The sequence below is a fragment of the Hemiscyllium ocellatum genome, chromosome 34, assembly GCF_020745735.1.
Source record: "Hemiscyllium ocellatum isolate sHemOce1 chromosome 34, sHemOce1.pat.X.cur, whole genome shotgun sequence".
Classification (NCBI taxonomy): Eukaryota; Metazoa; Chordata; class Chondrichthyes; order Orectolobiformes; family Hemiscylliidae; genus Hemiscyllium; species Hemiscyllium ocellatum.
In genome coordinates, this window is record NC_083434.1 from 23,717,067 (window position 1) to 23,734,879 (window position 17,813).

The 17,813-nt window shown below is 40.9% G+C and overlaps 1 protein-coding gene across 1 annotated transcript in view; it reads right to left on the bottom strand.

Moving 5' to 3' along the window:
- Nucleotides 1-1,094: 1,094 nt before the first annotated feature.
- The window catches only part of LOC132832154 (collagen alpha-6(VI) chain-like), a 115,578-nt gene continuing 98,859 nt past the window's right edge, over nt 1,095-17,813 (bottom strand). Inside the window, exons 26-34 of the mRNA XM_060849903.1 lie at nt 15,318-15,353; nt 15,190-15,226; nt 14,516-14,530; nt 13,508-14,001; nt 8,511-8,610; nt 7,659-8,333; nt 5,064-5,166; nt 4,846-4,958; nt 1,095-1,676 (exon numbers count right to left, since the gene is read on the bottom strand). Coding sequence (XP_060705886.1) covers nt 1,504-1,676; nt 4,846-4,958; nt 5,064-5,166; nt 7,659-8,333; nt 8,511-8,610; nt 13,508-14,001; nt 14,516-14,530; nt 15,190-15,226; nt 15,318-15,353 — 1,746 coding nt within the window. The 3' untranslated portion in view covers nt 1,095-1,503. The remainder of the gene's footprint in view (nt 1,677-4,845; nt 4,959-5,063; nt 5,167-7,658; nt 8,334-8,510; nt 8,611-13,507; nt 14,002-14,515; nt 14,531-15,189; nt 15,227-15,317; nt 15,354-17,813) is intronic.

A 17,813-nucleotide genomic window follows, 5' to 3' on the forward strand; every position in this document is an offset into this window, starting at 1 on the left:
CTTTCGATAGGAAGGAGACCAGAATTGTACACAATATTCCAAAAGTGACCAAACCAATGTCCTGTACAGCTGCAACATGACCTTCCAACTCCTATACTCAACGCTCTGACCAATAAAGGAAACCATACGACATGCCTTCTTCACTATCCTATCTACCTGCGACTTCACTTTCAAGGAAAAATATGAACTCCAACGTCTCTTTGTTCAGCAACACTCCCCAGGACCTTACCGTTATGTGCATATGTCCTGCCCTGATTTGCCTTACCAAAATGCAGCACCTCACATTCATTTAAATTAAACTCCATCGGCCACTCCTCAGCGCATTGGCCCATCTGATCATCTGACTATCCCATTGTTATCTGAGGTAACCTTCTTTACTCTCCGCTACATCTCCAACTTTGGTCTCATCTGCAAACTTACCAACTATACCTCTTATGTTCACAGCTGAATCATTGATGTAAATGATGAAAAGTAGTGGACCCAACATTGACCCTTTGTGGCACTCCACTGGTCACAGGCCTCCAGCCTGAAAAACATCCCCCCACCACCACCCTCTGACTTCTACTTTTGAGCCAATTCTGTATCCAAATGGCTAGTTTTCCCTGTATTCCATGTGATCTAACCTTGCTAACCAGTTTACCATGAGGAACCTTGTTGAATCCCTTACTGAAGCCCATATCGATCACGTCCATCACTGTAAGTTTATTTATATTCAAGTCAAAGTGTAATATCTTCACAACTGGAACAAATGTGCAGCAGAACTAGAGACAGAAAACATAATAAAGAAATCTAACAGTTCTCACCTTTCTCCTACAAAATACCTGTTTCTATGAAATGAGACTCACCCTTCCTATCTGAAATGCCCTCTCCTCATCCAATGTCAGATTCCACTTGTCTACAGAACATGTGACAAAGGGCACAGGTCAAGTTACATGGTGAAACATTTAGCTTTTCAAATGTTGAACACAAAAGACATTGCTCTCTTATTTTGAGTACCATGATAATAACACGTGTGATTTAATAAACAAGTCAGTGATATTTGCACAAATGACAATGCATATGCGTATATGTAATGCTTGGTAGATTTTATTTTCAACATCTTCACCTGATTTCCCCCCACCCACCTTTCCTGAACTTTCTGGGCAATGACCCCATATCCACTATTCATGTTTGAACTTCAAGTGTAAGTATAATGGGCTATTACAATACAGAAGATTTTACAGCCAAATAGGTTTCTTTCTTCACCAAAGCTCTAAGCAAACAGGCATTTAACAAAAGGTACTTTGTTATCGTTGTCTGGAAATTCCTGGCTGACTTATCACTCTGCAACTCAGGTGAGCCAAACCTCTACCAAAGGCCGAGTTGTAAATAAGATGTTTGCACAATTCAAATACACTGGCCAGGTCCGCAGAGCTCTTGGGTTTATTCATTATGATGAAGTAATCTCCCAGATATTTATTTTCAAAACCTGATTCTTGTTGAAGATCAGTCCTGTGGCATTTCCTAGCGTGATCTGGGGCATGAGGCTTCACATTCTTCCAGGGTGTCGAACCGATTCTTGTTTCCTCCACATCCGCCGTACCAGAACTGTCGACAGCCCTGCTGCTCTTGGTCAAAGTACCATTTCACGGCATAATTCTGACAGATCCCTCCATCTCGATCAAGCGAGCACATGTCTGGAAAAGAACAAGGAAACAAAATTTATTGCTGGAAGAGTGAATCATTATAATGACTCAGAATTTGTGCCAAACAAATGCACCAAAAAGGAACAAGCCACTCGGCCCTTTGAGTCTGCCCCCCTCCCCACCCCATTCAATAAGATCATGACTGATTCCTGAACTCCATCACAGATTTTCTATTGGCTTTTGCAGTATTGCAATTGTACCAGCCTCCACCACTTCCTCTGGCAGCTCATTTCATACACGTACCAACCTCTGTCTGGAAACGTTGCCCCTTAGATCCCTCACAAATCTTTCCCCTCTCAACCTAAACCTATGTCTTCTAGTTTTGGACTTGCCTCCCCTTACCCAGGGGAAAAGGCATAATAGAATATGCAGTAATTCAAAACAATAGAGTGTTCTGAATAAAGTGATCAGAGACCTGTACAAACCTGACGAAAGGGAGCTGTAACCTAAAGCAGGAAGTATAAGCAAAAATGTTTAATTCATGATTATATCATAAATGGCAAATTAAATAATGAGAGATAAAGGTGGGATTAAAATAAATAAATAAAAGTAATGATTAATATGATAAGGTTAAACATCCCCAACTTTAAGTAAAATATGAAGGAATGATACTTCACACCTGTAAAAATTCATTTTCAGTATCCGATAGGTTGCTTGGCAGTATTAGAGTCATTTAGTCACATCGTGTAGAAACAGGCTCTTCAGCTCACTATGTCTATGCCAAATAACAAACACCTACTACATGAATGCCATTTACCTGGTCAATAGCCTATTACACCCTGGCTTTTATAAGCACTCATCCAGATGCTTCTTAAACGTTGCAAGAATATCTGCCTCACCACCCTATCAGAGCGTGTTCCATATTTCTACCATCTCTAAGTGCAAAAGTTCTGTCTCAGATCTCCTCTAAGCCACTTGCCCTCTGGTCTTAGGCACATCTGCCATGAGGAAGAGATTCTCACAATCTACTTTGTCTATATCTTCCTTTATTTTGTAAACCTCAATCACATCCCCTTCAGCTTCCTCTGCTCCAAGGAAAACTAACCCAGCCTATCCAGTCTCTCCTCATAATGGAGACTTTTCATCCCAGGCAACATCTCAGGAATCTCCTCTGCACCCTTTCCAGTGCAATCACTTTCTTCAGAAAGTGTAGCGACAAGAACTGCACACAGTGTGACCTAACCAATGTTTTATAAAGTTGTAGCAAGACTTCCTTGCTCCTATGTTCTACGCCCCGTTCTGTATGCCTTCTTCACCACCTTGTCTACTTGTGCTAATACCTTCAGGGATCTATGGGCAGGTACATGGCAGTCCATTTGTTTCTCAGTACTACCTAGACACCAACCATCCATTGTGTGTCCTATTATTAGACATGCAAAAATGCATTACCTCACAATTATCGGGATTAAATTCCACCTGCCACTGTTCTGCTCAATTTAACCAACTAATCAATATCAGACTGTAGCCTGAGACCAGCAACAACATCACCAACTTATGTATCATCTGCAAACTTACTGATTATACCTTCTATATTCACATCTGAGTCATTAACACAAATAACAAACAGCAAGAACCCCAGCACTGAACCCCATAGTTCACCACTGGTCACAGATTTACAATTACAAAAATAACCATTTACTATTTCTTTTACCTCCATTTGTAAGCCAGTTTTCGATCCAGTTTGCCAACTTGCATCAGATCTCATGGGCTCTTACTTATTAGATCAGCATTCCACGTGGGATCTCATCAAAGACCTGAGTGCAGTCCATGTAAACCATATCAACTGCACTGCCCTCAATATATTTCACCAGCCTTTGAAGTAACTCAATTAAATTAGGAAGATAGGATCTCCCTTTAACAAACCCATGCTGACCATCCCTAATCAACACCTGCTTATTCAAGTAATGATTAATCTTGTCTTTCAAAACATTTTCCAATAATTCCCACCACTGACGTCAGATTAACTGGTCTGTAATTACCTGGCCTATTTATTCAACATAGGAACCACATTAGCTGTTCTCTGCTGTGGCCAGCGAACTATTAAATGTTTCAGCCAGGGCCACAGAATCTCCTCTCTTGGCTCCCAAAGCAGGTTGGGAAACATCTCATCAGGCCCTGGAGATGTATGCACACTTATGTTCACTAAAACGTTTAATACCTCCTCTTTGTTAATCTTAACATGTTCTATGACCACACCATCCCAACTGAAATCCTCAGCTAAAACGTCTTTCTCCTCTCTGAATACAGATGAGAAATATTCATTTAAGATCTCACCCATATCCATTGTCTCCAAAACAAGAGAAAAAAAATGATCAAATTTAACAAAAGTTTTGTTTGGTTTGAAGAGAAAAATATACATTTGCATTGCACTTTTCACAATTTCAAGGGATCCCAAAATGTTTCCAGCCAGTGTTGAATTTCTTTGAGGTGCAGTAACTTTGTTATAAGGAAACAAGGTAGTCAATTTGTGAACAGCAAGTCCCAACAACAGCAGTGAGCATCTCTTGGACGCGTTGGTAGAGGGATAAATTCTGGACAAAACTCTGGAGGAAAGGTTCCTGCGCCTCTTCACAATGATGTCACGTGATTTTCTATTTCCACATGAGAGGGTGGACAGGCCCTCAATTTAATATCCCATTCAAAAGACAAATCCTCCAACAGTATAGCACAGCCCCAGCATTTGACTGAAAATCAGATGTTGTTCTCCAATCCCTGTTGTAAGCCTTGAAACTATGCCCTTCTTACTTGAAAAATGAAAATGATTCTTTAAAATCAAGATGACTTTAGTCAGAACATTCACATATACTTGTTGAAGGAAGCTCAGCAAAAGGGAATTAATGGCAGTATAATGGAAGTAATCATGACCTCCCTTGTGAGGGAGGCTCCCCATTCACTTGGGTATAGATCTAAATGACTATTCACGATGACGGGGAATCATGGATCCGGAAGCTCATCACATACACACACCCATTCAACGGATGATAAACGCCAGAATAGAAAAGTCTTATACATTAACTTCCAGTAATTGGGACACTCACGCAAGTAAAACTGCTGTAATGCTATGATTCTCATTTCAGGACCGTGTACACAAAATCATGCACAGTAAATGGATTTAGTTCTTTTTTTAAAGCACTGTGCAGCAATGTCCCATCACGCCTACCATAAATCATGTCTGTTGTACTCTCAGCTTCTGCTCCTCCTGGGAATTCTATCCCTTCTTCAAATTCTTCCTCCTCTACAGGTTGTATGGTTTCTGGTCCCCCTACACTTGCACTGCAAAAGAACCGCAAGTTAAATCATATGCACATAAATCAATGAAAAAGTACTGAAAATTTATTGAAAATATAATCCAAAAAGGTTTTGCCAATGAAAACATACGCTCCTTCTAAAGGTTGTGGAGTTACTTCCGGCCTAAACCGAACTAGTGCTGCTCTCTGACATTCTCTCTGTAAAGCTGGATATGGGTATCTGTTGATTCTAACTGTAAAATATAAATTGTAATTAAATCACCATGGTCCACACACTTCAAAGCTGCCAAAAATTATTTCTGCATGCATCAAGAACCAGCAGTAATAATTTCACAAGTTCAATAAATTTCATTCAGTAATTTATTTTTCAGTTTTCAAATGTGATGGCCTTATCTATCTCAATTTAATTTAAATAGCACCTTTCACAACTCAGGATATAGCCATACATAACACAGCCAAGGTATTCTGAAGTGTACTGAATTGTCAGAAACACCCATTTGTGCACAGTGCAATGTGACAGCACAAAGCTTGGTAGTATTTGTTGATGGGTTAACTCTGGCCAGGACTCTAGGACACCAAATCGTGCCCTGGGATTTTTTCAACCCAGGGTGTGGCATAATTTTGTATTCTAAAAACATTACTTCTAACAATATACCACTCCCCCTATAAATAAATTGTTGTGGTTCTGTTCGCCGAACTGGGAATTTGTATTGCAGATGTTTCATCCCCTGTCTAGATGACATCCTCAGTGTTTGGGAGTCTCCTGAGAAGCGCTTCTGTGATCTTTCCTCCGGCGTTTGTAGTGGTTTGAATCTGCCGCTTCCGGTTTGTCAGTTCTAGCTGTCCGTTGCAGTGGCCGATATATTGGGTCCAGGTCGATGTGCTTATTGATTGAATCTGTGGATGAGTGCCATGCCTCTAGGAATTCCCTGGCTGTTCTCTGTTTGGCTTGTCCTATAATAGTAGTGTTGTCCCAGTCGGATTCATGTTGCTTGTCATCTGCATGTGTAGCTACTAAGGTCTCATTCGATGTAACGGCAGTGTTCACCTCTATTGACAAAACCCTAGCCAGAGACACAATAGCCAACCTGCTGGACATACAGAACAGACAACAGGACGTTGAACCTATCAACAAAGACTGCATTCTCAAACTACTGGACCTGTGCCTCACAACACATTTCACATTCAACAACCAAATATATGAACAAATCAACGGCACACCCGTGGGCTCACCCATCTCTGGACTCAGAGCAGAAGCGATAATGCAAAGATTAGAACAAACAGTCTTACCGCAAATTCAACCCTAACTCTGGGTCAGATATGTGGATGACATCTTTGTAATCATTAAAAACACAGAAACAGAGAACACACACCGGATCATCAACGCCACACTCGCAGGAATCAGATTCACTAGAGAGGAAGAAAAGGACAACCAACTCCCATTCCTAGACATGATGGTACAGAAAACACCAAACGGAGAATTCACCACAAAGGTATACAGGAAATCCACACACACAGACTAAGTCCTAAACTACGAAAGCAACCACCCCAACACACACAAAAGAAGTTGCATCAAGACACTATTCAAAAGGGCCACAACACACTGCAATACACCAGAACTGCAAAAAGAGGAAGAAGAACACCTATACAACGTATTCGTCAAAAATGGATACCCGTGCAATTTCATCAACAGATGCCTAAGGGAAAGACAACGGAATGAGGACATGCCACAACCCAAAGGACGAGCCACACTACCATACATCAAGAGCATTTCCGAACTGACAGCCAGATTACTGTGACAACTAGGATTCATAACAGCACACAAACCAACAGCCACTCTCAGACAACAACTCACCAGGACAAAGGACCCGATATCCAGCATGAGCAAAACCAACGTAGTGTACAAAATCTCATGCAAGGACTGCAGAAAACACTACATAGGACAGACAGGAAGACAGCTAACGATCCGTATCCATGAACACCAACTAGCCACGAAACGACATGACCAGCCATCCTTAGTAGCCACACATGCAGATTACAAGCAACATGAATTCGACTGGAACAACACTACTATTATAGGACAAGCCAAACAGAGAACAGCCAGGGAATTCCTAGAGGCATGGCACTCATCCACAGATTCAGTCAATAAGCACATCGACCTGGACGCAATATACTGACCACTGCAGTGGACAGCTGGAACTAACAACCGGAAGCAGCAGATTCAAACCACTACAAATGCCGGAGGAAAGATCACAGAAGCGCTTCACAGGAGGTTCCCAAGCAGTGAGGATGTCACCTAGATAGGGGACAAAACGTCTGCAACACAAATTCCCAGCTCGGCGAACAGAACCACAACAACGAGCACCCAAGCTACAAATCTTCTCGCAAACTCTGTAAATAAATCTCTGGAGTGGGAGGCTCAAGGGAGTGTGTACTATCAACTGAGCCATGACACCATGCCGTCAGCAGAATGTTGGGTTTCCCCAGTCCTTTTAGCAGATGGTCTCTGTGGTGGATTTAAAGGAAAATATAGCATTTGCAATATCCAGCAGGTTATATAGTTTAAAAAAAAATTTAGTGCATCCTGAAGTTTTGAAAGGCACTTAATTAATTAATTTTTCTTTAATATAATCTAGTTTACGTTAGAAAACCAGTCTCTGGAGAATATTTTCTGTCAAAGATATTTACACATATGTCGCTACTTTTTAAATCATGCATAACTTACGTGTGAGACTTTTCAGAAAGGCTCGTACAAACTTCTGGACGTATATCATTTCATGATTCAACAGAGGATCCAGGTGAATTAAATGTTGATCAGAAGGAGCACTAACAAGCTCCTGCAGATTAGTTCTAGGGGCATCCTTTCCAAGGAAGAATGCGAAGATCACAAAACCTCTACACTTAGCTTGTAATGACACAGCCCTTAGCTTCTCTATATCAAAGGCATTGGTTTCTCCTGCAAGTATTAAAAATATCACCTTATGTCGTCGTGGATTTGGAGCGCTTAAGAAAATGTTATTGAGCGTCCATTCAATGGCATGGCCAGTCCATGAAGAACCTTCTAACTTATTAAATGAATTCTCGATATATCTCTTCATCATGCTTTTGGTGCCATAGCTCAAGAATCCAAACTCCAGTTTGACTGGCATCTGGCCAGTTCTGGGCAGGTAACCTGCTGGTGAATACTGGACAAGGGCTACCCTAGCACGATTATCCAAAGTCTTTGGGTTTCTTGAGATCATAAAAGTGTCGAGCATTGAGCTGACGAAGTCCTTTATTCTCTCAAAGTCCATCATTCTCAGATTGCGTGAGCTGTCAACAATAAAAGCAATGTCCATCTGAATGGGGATTGGAGGTGGAGAGATGGCCTGTTGACACTGGGTATTTGGTTCACACCTATCTGTGAAGGAAAATTAAAGCCCAAAGTTGAAATGCTGTAAATGTAAAATACTCTGTTTAGCATGTATCTTCAATTTCACGACTAATTAAAGCCATTTTGCTGCTGCTTCATTTTAACTTCATTTTTGTAGATAATTTCTCATCTACAAAATTAAGGGAACACAGTTAAAATACGTACCAAAACAGAAAGTACATAACCGGATTTTGCGTAACTGTTCTTGTGCTTCTTGCTGTTGTCTTGACAATACAACCACTTGAAACATTCTTGTATCGTCAACCTTTTTCAGAGGAAAAGGAGGGAAATTTCCAAATTCAGTTACAAAAATTTAATAATGGATTTCAAAATGCTGTCAATATTGAATGTCCAGCTTAGTTAGATTCGAGGCCAGTGCTGCCTATCCAATGGGTTAATTAATTTAAAGCGTCAAGAGAGGAAGTGAGGTCATTAGATTTTTCCTCGAAGCACTGCAGGCAGAAATGTCAGATGCATATATTTAATTTCAATACATTAGAACATAGAGTTGTCTTGTTTCTTTGACAGCTGTGTTAATATTTGTTTTTCTCCACTTCCATGGGAAATCTATATACACACACATATACGTGAAAAAACAACACTAGTTTTTGCGTGAGTATCAAGCTTGCAGCTGTTATAATGGAAAGGAATGCTTGATTTATATGGCAACTTACACAGTCTAAATCAAGATGTCCTAAAGCATTTTACAGCTAACAAAGTACTTCTGAAATGTGTTCAATTATACAATAAAAGAAATATGGAAGCCAACACGCAGATAGGAAGGTTACACAAAATGAGCAGATGTTCTGATTTTCACAGGTTTTGTTTATGGAATATTGTCCAGGACATATACGAATATATGAAATAGGGGCAGGAATACACCCAGCAGCATAGTGAATCTATTCTGCTGTTTGTTAAGAATATGGTTGATTTGATTTACCTCCTCTTCTTTTTGACAACCTTATCAATTGCAAATTTTTCTAACAGAGTCATAAAAATATTGGAATCCCCTGCCTCCAGTGTTCCCTAGGAAAGAGAGAGAATTCCACAGAGCAAGAAACCTCAGAGGGAAAAATTGTCCTGATAGTCATCTTAAAGGGAAACCCCTCACTTCTAAGGTGCATCCCTTAGATCTACACACGAGGAAACATACTTGTGTCAATTCCCTCAGCATAAATGATTCAATAAATCACCTCTCAGTTTTCTAAACATATAGACTTGACCAGACCAAAAGTTTGTAACTGATAAGGAGGAGATATTAGGTAGGCAGTCTGCACTAAGAGTTGAAAAGGAACCACGACTGATTGAGGTGCATCCAAGGATCCAGATGGAAGTGGGAGTGGAAACTGCAGAAGCACTTCCAGATCTTCGGATTATAAACCCTTCCAATGATTGAGTTTCCTCCTCCTTTACCATGACCTGGATAAAGTCTTTTTCCTTATTAGAGACACCTTTTCACATCTATGCCTAGAGAATAATTTGGTATTCCCTCTTAATGTTATCTGCCGGTCTCATTTCATATTCTATATTGTTTCTCTTTGTCACCGCTGCTCTTCATTATTCAGCCTGATTTTAAAATTGTATTTTCCAGCTAACATCTATCATAAACACACTTTTCCTTTTATCAAAGTTTTTCAATTTTTATTAATCTCAGATGTGTTGTCAAAGGTCTAGAAATGTTCAAACACGATGCTCCTGTTCAAACAAAAGGTGTAAGAATAAGCAAAGCAACTACCAAGAAGGCAGTTTACCTTTGAAGAACTTTGGGAAACTTCTAGAAATAGTAACGAAGACAAAATTAACAGTCACATAGACAACTGTGGGTGAATTAAGGACAGCCTGCATAGTTTTCTAAAAGGAAAATAGTGTTTAGCTAAGTTGCAGGTGTTTTTGAAGAGGTGACAGAGAAAATTGAACTGGGCAATGCTGCTGACCTGGTATAGATGGACTTCCAGAAGGCATTTGATATAATGCCACTCAGCAGATCCAAGAGCAAAGCTGAACGTCATAGAATGAAAAGGACAGTAGCAACATGAGAGACAAAACTGCCGAGTAACAGGAATTAAAGAGTAATGGTTCATAGAAATTGTCTACGGTGGGCAAAAGTTAGTACAGGAGTCCCCCAGGAGTCAGTGCTAGGATCCTCATATATGTTAATGACCTAGACCTGGTTGTAGAGGGTACAACTTAAAAATTTGATAAGAAATTTAGAAGCATTGTGGACTGTGAGGAGAATGATGTAGAACTTCAGAAAGACATTTTTAAAAAGTGGAATAAAAACAGAAATTGCTGGAGAAACTCAGCAGGTCTGGCATCATCAGAACGTTATAAAGACGGGTCACTGGACCCGAAATGTTAACTTTCTCCCTGCAGATGCTGCCAGACCTGCTGAGTTTCTCCAGCAATTTCTGCTTTTGTTTCAGAGTCCCAGCATCTGCAAATCTTCGTCTTATCATAAACAGAGTTGGCAGACAAAGTTCAATACCGATAAGTCTGAGGTGATACATTTTGATAAAAACATAGAGAGAAAATTTAAAAGGGCAGAATTCAAAAAGGGGTGCAAGAACTAAAGGACCTAGGTGCATAAGTTATTAAAGCATACAGCACAGTTGAGAGCGTAGTTAATGAAATATACATTATCCGAGTCTTTATTCACAGAGTCATTGAATATAAGTGTAAGGAGGTAATGTGGATTGGATATAAGTATTTAGTCTGGCTACAGCTGCAGTATTGCATCCAGTTCTGAGTTCCACTTTAGGAAGGAATTGAAAAAGAGGGTCATGAGAATGGTTCAATGAATAAATTCAGTTAAGATGATGCATTGGAAAAGCTAGGACTATTTTTCTTTAGAAAGGAAGGCTCAGACAAGGTCTGTTTGAAGTATTTATAATCAGGAGACATTTAGGTAGGGTGAATAGGGAGAAAATATTCCCACTCAGGAACTGATTGAGAACAAGAGGGGATAGATTTAAAATAATTGATAAAAGCAGTAAAAATGATGGAGGAAAACATTTTTCAAGCAATGACTAGTTAAGCTGCAGTGTACCGCCTGACAATGATGGAGACAGGTTCCATCAAGGCATTCAAATGAGAAATAGATGATAATCTGCAAAGGGTCAATGTGCAGGGTTACAGACTGACAACAGAAGAATGGCACACAGTAACAGGTTCATACAGAGAGCTGGCTTGGACACAATGGACCGAATGGTCTCCTTCTGGCCTGTAACAACTTGGTGATTCGATGAGTGAACACAAAGAATCCAAGAGCTTACGTAACTTTTACTTGCATGAGGGCACCTCATGACACCATTCCCTCCCTTTCCTGCTGGACCGCTGTGCTCAGTCAATCATACTCTACAACCTAAATAACACACTTATTGCACAGCTTTCAATGGGCTCTTCATCCTTTTACTAAAAAATTGAACTGCTCAGAACAAATGAGTTTCTCTCCTTCAATGACGTAACAGAACAATCCAAACAAGTGAGGAAGTTACGTAGGGGAAAATACAATGTTGAACATCAAATTACTATTTAAGCCGAAGTGCTATTGATGAACTACACTTCCCCTTTAGGTACACCTTTCGTATTTTAAGTGACAAAGTATGAAAGTACTAGTCAACCTTCTGTTGTATTATACCAAGGGACTTGAACAATGTTGTTTTCATGTGAAGCAGGAGATAAATAAAAATGGAGTTTAATTCATTTAGTCACTATGTCAAAGACATACAGCACAATTTTCCCTTGACTGAAGGAGGCCAGGAAAGTTGCGAGAAGGGCAAATAATTGAATAATTTGGCCTTGCAGTGATATTCTTTTTTGTTTCCCCACTACAGTTGTGACATACTGGGAGAGACGTTTTAGTGGAGTCCCTCTCAACTCGCTCCAAGCAAAGTCCAAAAATGGTCGATTAAGAACCACGCAGATGACCTGGTTGGCATTTCCCTCAGTCTGGGGCCATTTGGGGCAGGGATGGGGGAAATGTAATGGTTACTGATTGCTGACCACTCATCCTGCACCCCCATGACACCCACCTCATGAGATATAAAAGAAAAAGGATCTAAAACTTCTCTTTGATCTCCTTATGTCTAAGCCTCAAGCAACAATCTTTAAGATGCAGAAGCTGCCAGCCTTTGACTGGTTGGTAGCTTCTTTGAAGGTGGGAGTCAATGTTTAAAAGACATTTGGGTAAGTACATGAATAGGAAAGGTTTGGAGGGATATGGGTCAGGAGTAGGCAGGTGGGACTAGTTTAGTTTAGGATTATAGGCAAAAGTGAGGACTGCAGATGCTGGACATTAGAGTGAGAGTGTGGTGCTGGAAAAGTACAGGAGGTCAAGCAGCATCCGAGGAGCAGGAAAATCGACGTTTTGGGCAAAAGCCCTTCATCAAAAATGCAGCTGGGACCCTCAGGGGTGGAGAGATAAATGGGGCTAGGGCAAAGGTAGCTGAGAGTGCAATAGGTGGATGGAGTTGAGGGTAAGGGTTATAGGTCGGAGGGGAGAGTGGTGCAGATAGGTGGGAAGGAAAATGGACAGGTGGGACAGTTCATGAGGGCGGTGCTGAGCTGGAAGGTTGGAACTGGGATAAGATGGGGGGAGGGGAAATGAGGAAACTGGTGAAATCCACATTGATGTCACGGAGTTGGAGGGTCCAAAGGCATAAGATGAGGCATTCTTCCACCAGGCACTGGGTGGTAAGTGGACTGGTTGGACTGAAGGGTCTGTTTCTATGCTGTATGATTCTATGTGGACCTGTGACTTATTGAGACGATCAGCAGTCAGCTCTTAACAAGTTGGTTGGAGCTCAATTCACCAAGTTCTCTCACTGTGGAGGGAGAGAGTCCATCATTACTGAAAATGCTCACCACCCCATATTTCGGCATGAAAGTCGAAAATCTCAACTTTAGAATTTAGCACCAGTTTTAAGCTGTTATAAATTGTTACATCCCAATTTATATTGAAACTGCCTCTGTAAATATGTCATGCTGTGGTTATACTTTGTCATATGTTGTGGAGCTATACAGTCTCCACCTGCAGGTGACAAAAACATGCAACACAAGGTTCATATTACTAATGCGGACATAGACATTCACAACAAGGTAAGTTGACAGAAGTGCACATAAGTGAAACATTTTTAAAATAATCAGACAGATAGGTCTCTTACCTCAAAGGCACGTTGAATTTCAGGGACATTACCAAAAGAAATGACAACTGGAGTGATATCCAAGGCACTGAACTCCAGGGCAGCAGTCGCCACCTCTGAGATTTCACGCGATGAGCCGTTAGTAATAAATACTGCCACCTTCCTGCCAAGAACACCACTGCGAACACGCTTGAAAGTATTTTTTGCAGCAAACCTCATTGCAGTCCCTACATTCCGCCTGCTGCTCGATCTCTCGAAAGCTAAATTCTGTAGCCCTTCGAGAAGTTTTTGCTTGCTTCTGAAGTCTGAAAATCGGATGAATGTTTTTGCCGAGGAACTGTAAGTAAGGATCGCCACACGGGCTCCCGTTGGACAGTTACTTTCAGTGATTTTAAGATCCTGCACAAAGTTAATGACTATTGTCTTCATTCGATTAAATATGGTTGGTGTGATATCTGAGGACATGTCCACAGCGAACACCAGCTCAGTTGGATATACAGGACATTCCATTCCTCCTGAAACAGGTCAAACAACCAGCAAATAAAAATTAAAATTAAAAAAGGAAAGATTTATGTGACACGATTCATAACCAAGATTCTACAGCCAATTAAATACTTTCGAAGTGTAGTCACCTTTGTAACTGTAGAAAACACAGGACCCAATTCACACACAGCATGCTCCAACAAGTAGGAATGTGAAATTGACCTAAGGATTATTTTTGTGGTGCCTGTTGATAAATAATGACCACGATACTAGGGAAGACTCTCTTGCCCATCTGGAAATAATATCATTTGGAGTTTTTTCTATGTGCAACTCTGAGGCCATGTGGAGTCTTGGTTTAATGTCTGTTTCACATGATGACACCTCTGACAAAGCAGCCCTCCCTCGGTGCTGCACCATGTGCTCTTGTCCCTAGAGTGGGATTTGAACCCACAGTCTGCTGACTAAATTGTGACAATGCTGAAATGGGGGGGACTGCTAACACCGATAAGTGTTATAAATAATCATAAATGAAGAAAAAATACTGACCTGATGAACAACAGGCTAAAAATTGAAGAGAAGGGAAAAGAATTATAAATATAGACACAAAAGTTTAAAAATTATGTAAGAATGTAGAGGTACATTTTGCCAACTTTACGACATGTCACATTTCTTGTTTTTATAAGAAGGGTTGTCTCTAGCGCAGTGCTTTGCAGTATAACTCACAGAGCAAACATTATGTTAATAAGGAAAGCAATAGATGCACAGGCTAAGATTTTATCTGTGAGACATATTCAATGAAATAAACTAAAGGATGTCTTCTAAGGAATCAGTTACAAAATAAATTTTCAGACTACTGGCAATTTGGTTTTCGGGACTTCAGTTAAGCCTGAGGAATTTGATCATCTGAGACTTTAGCCATGTGCAACACTGCTCCTTGGCATATAGGACAATTCGTCAATGGGAAGATTGATCATTTGGGAGTTTGCCCACCTGCAAGTCTGCTTCCAGGGGACATAAGTCATTTGGAGAAACTGCTTACCTAGGAGATTGGTTACCAGTCCAAATAATGTTTTGCAGTCTCAAACTCCAATGTACTAATTGTTCTGTACATCTTCCACAGATATCATTGTCATGGTTATCATCATGTGCTACAAGAACATATTAAGACTAACTGTTGTGGAGGAAATCATTGTGACTTAATGATGAAACAAACTACTTACAACATTTTTCTCTAACATATGACACAAGTTCACATGGCTGCAAAACAAAAATGGAGAATTCAAGTTCTAGTCACTGATGTTAAATTCTATGTTGATATGAAATCTCCATATACACAGATATAACTTACTTTCATAGGTAGGATCCCTGGTGGCCCTTTGAAACCCTGAAATGACAAAGCAAATGGAAAAATCCTCAGCAGTTTTGCGGATTGCGATTTCACATCGAGTCATAGAGATGTACAGCACGGAAACAGATCCTTGGGTCCAACTTGTCCATGACAACCAGATATCCCGACCCAATCTAGTCCCACCTGCCAGCACCTGGCCAATATCCCTCCAAACTCTTCCTATTCCTATACCCATCCAGATGCCTTTGCAATGTTGCAATCATATTAGCCTCCACTACTTCCTCTGGCAGCTCATTCCATACACATACCACTCTCTGCGTGAACATGTTGCCCCTTAGGTCTCTTTTATAACTTTCCCCTCTCACCTTAAACCTATGCCCTCTAGTTCTGGACTCTCCCACACCAGGGAAAAGACTTTGTCTATTAATCCTATCCATGTCCCTCATGATTCTATACACCTCTGTAAGGTCACCCCTCAGCCTCCAACACTCCAGGGAAAACAGCCCGAGCCTGTTCAACCTCTCCCTATAGCTCAAATCCTCCAAACCTGGCAACATCCTTGTAAACCTTTTCTGAACCCTTTCAAGTTTCACAACATCATTCAATAGGAAGGAGACCAGAATCTTGTCCCATTTGCCAGCATTTGGCCCATATCCCTCTAAACCTTGCCTATTCATATACCCATCCAGATGCCTTTAAATGCTATAATTGGACCAACTTCACCACTTCCTCTGGCAGCTCATTCCATACACAATCAACGTTGACAGTTGCGATTGAAGAATGCTCCAAATTGGGAGACTTCATTGAAAGCAAGCTTTGAGGTTGAGAGTTAGGGTGAGCTAATCATACAGTCATTGTTTCATCTAGGAGAAAGTGAGGACTGCAGATGCTGGAGATCTGAGCTGGAAAATGTGTTGCTGGAAAAGTGCAGCAGGTCAGGCAGCATCCAAGGAACAGTAGAATCAATGTCGATTCTCCTGCTCCTTGGATGCTGCCTGACCTGCTGTGCTTTTCCAGCAACACATTTTTCAGTTGTTGTTTCATTCACAACTCACACAGCACAAGGTTGATCCTCTATACACTGAATACAGTGGCCTGGAATTTAGTAAAGTTGGGATGAGTCAGGAGTCCTTTAAGAATGGCAGGCAGAAGCTTCACCTGAAGCACCATCTCAGTTTTAAAACTGTCATCCTTCCTTTTATATCCGTCTGAGATCTTGCTCCACTCTCTCTCTGGAATTTCACCCTACAACCTTCTGAGCTACTTTCGCTAAGTTCAGATTAGATTAGATTCCCCACAGTGTGGAAACAAGCCCTTCGGCCCAACCAGTTCCACACCTACCCTCCGAAGAGTAACCTACCCAGACCCATTTCCCCTCTGACAAATGCACCTAACACTATGGGCAATTTAGCATGGACAATTCACCAGATCTGCACATCTTTGTGACTGTAGGAGGAAACCGGAGCACCAGGAGGAAACCCACGCAGGCACCGGGAGAATGTGCAGACTCCACACAGACAGTCGCCCGAACCTGGGACCCTGGTGCTGTGAGGCAACAGTGCTAACCACTGAGCCACCATGCCGCCCCAGTGCTTTAGCTAAGATCTTCGAGTAAAAAATGAGGTCTGCAGATGCTGGAGATCACAGCTGCAAATGTGTTGCTGGTCAAAGCACAGCAGGCCAGGCAGCATCTCAGGAATAGATCCTCCACCTTTGGTAGCCGTGCCTTCAGTTATACATGGCCTAAGCTCCAGAATTCCTTCTTCACTGAAGATATTCTTTATAGCCTACCTCTTTAGCCAAGTTTATCATTATCTGATCAAAAATCTCCTTATGCGCTTATTGTAATATATATATAGTACTGTACCAGTGAAGCACCTTGCGATGTGTTGTTACATTAAAAGCATACAAAAATATAAGTTGTTGCTCATGTTGAAATGCATATTCCCCCTCATCAGGGCTTAAGCATTATTTCAAGCTTGGAGTAAGTTTCAAATCACACCACTGCTCATGAAATGATCAGACAGACCCCAGCAAAATAAATCTGGCTGCTAACAATTGGCAAGGTTGGCCTCAAGAAAAACTGGTGCTGTCGGCATTATGTTAACTCTCTCACACTCTCTCTCTCTCAACGTATAAACGTTGCTGCTGCCAGTTCACTGTGTGAAGATTTCTCAGATGTTATTTTATCAAGATAATCTCTCATAAACTCATTCAGTAAGATTTCCACATAGCTAAATTTCTACGAATTCAAATGAGTGAAGATGTTTAAGAAAGGATTTTATAGACGATTGCCCTATTACCACAGTAGTGCAACAAAAATAAATCCTCTTTGTCCTCTGTTATTAATTTGATGACTCTATTCATTAGCTGACAGAATATTTTCTCTGTGGCTAATTGTGGCAGTTATGACAAGCCTGTTATCCAGCATTTCAATATCACTAAAGTCGCATTCAGCTTGTTATGCTCTGTAACCCTACAATGAAATTCTTCAAG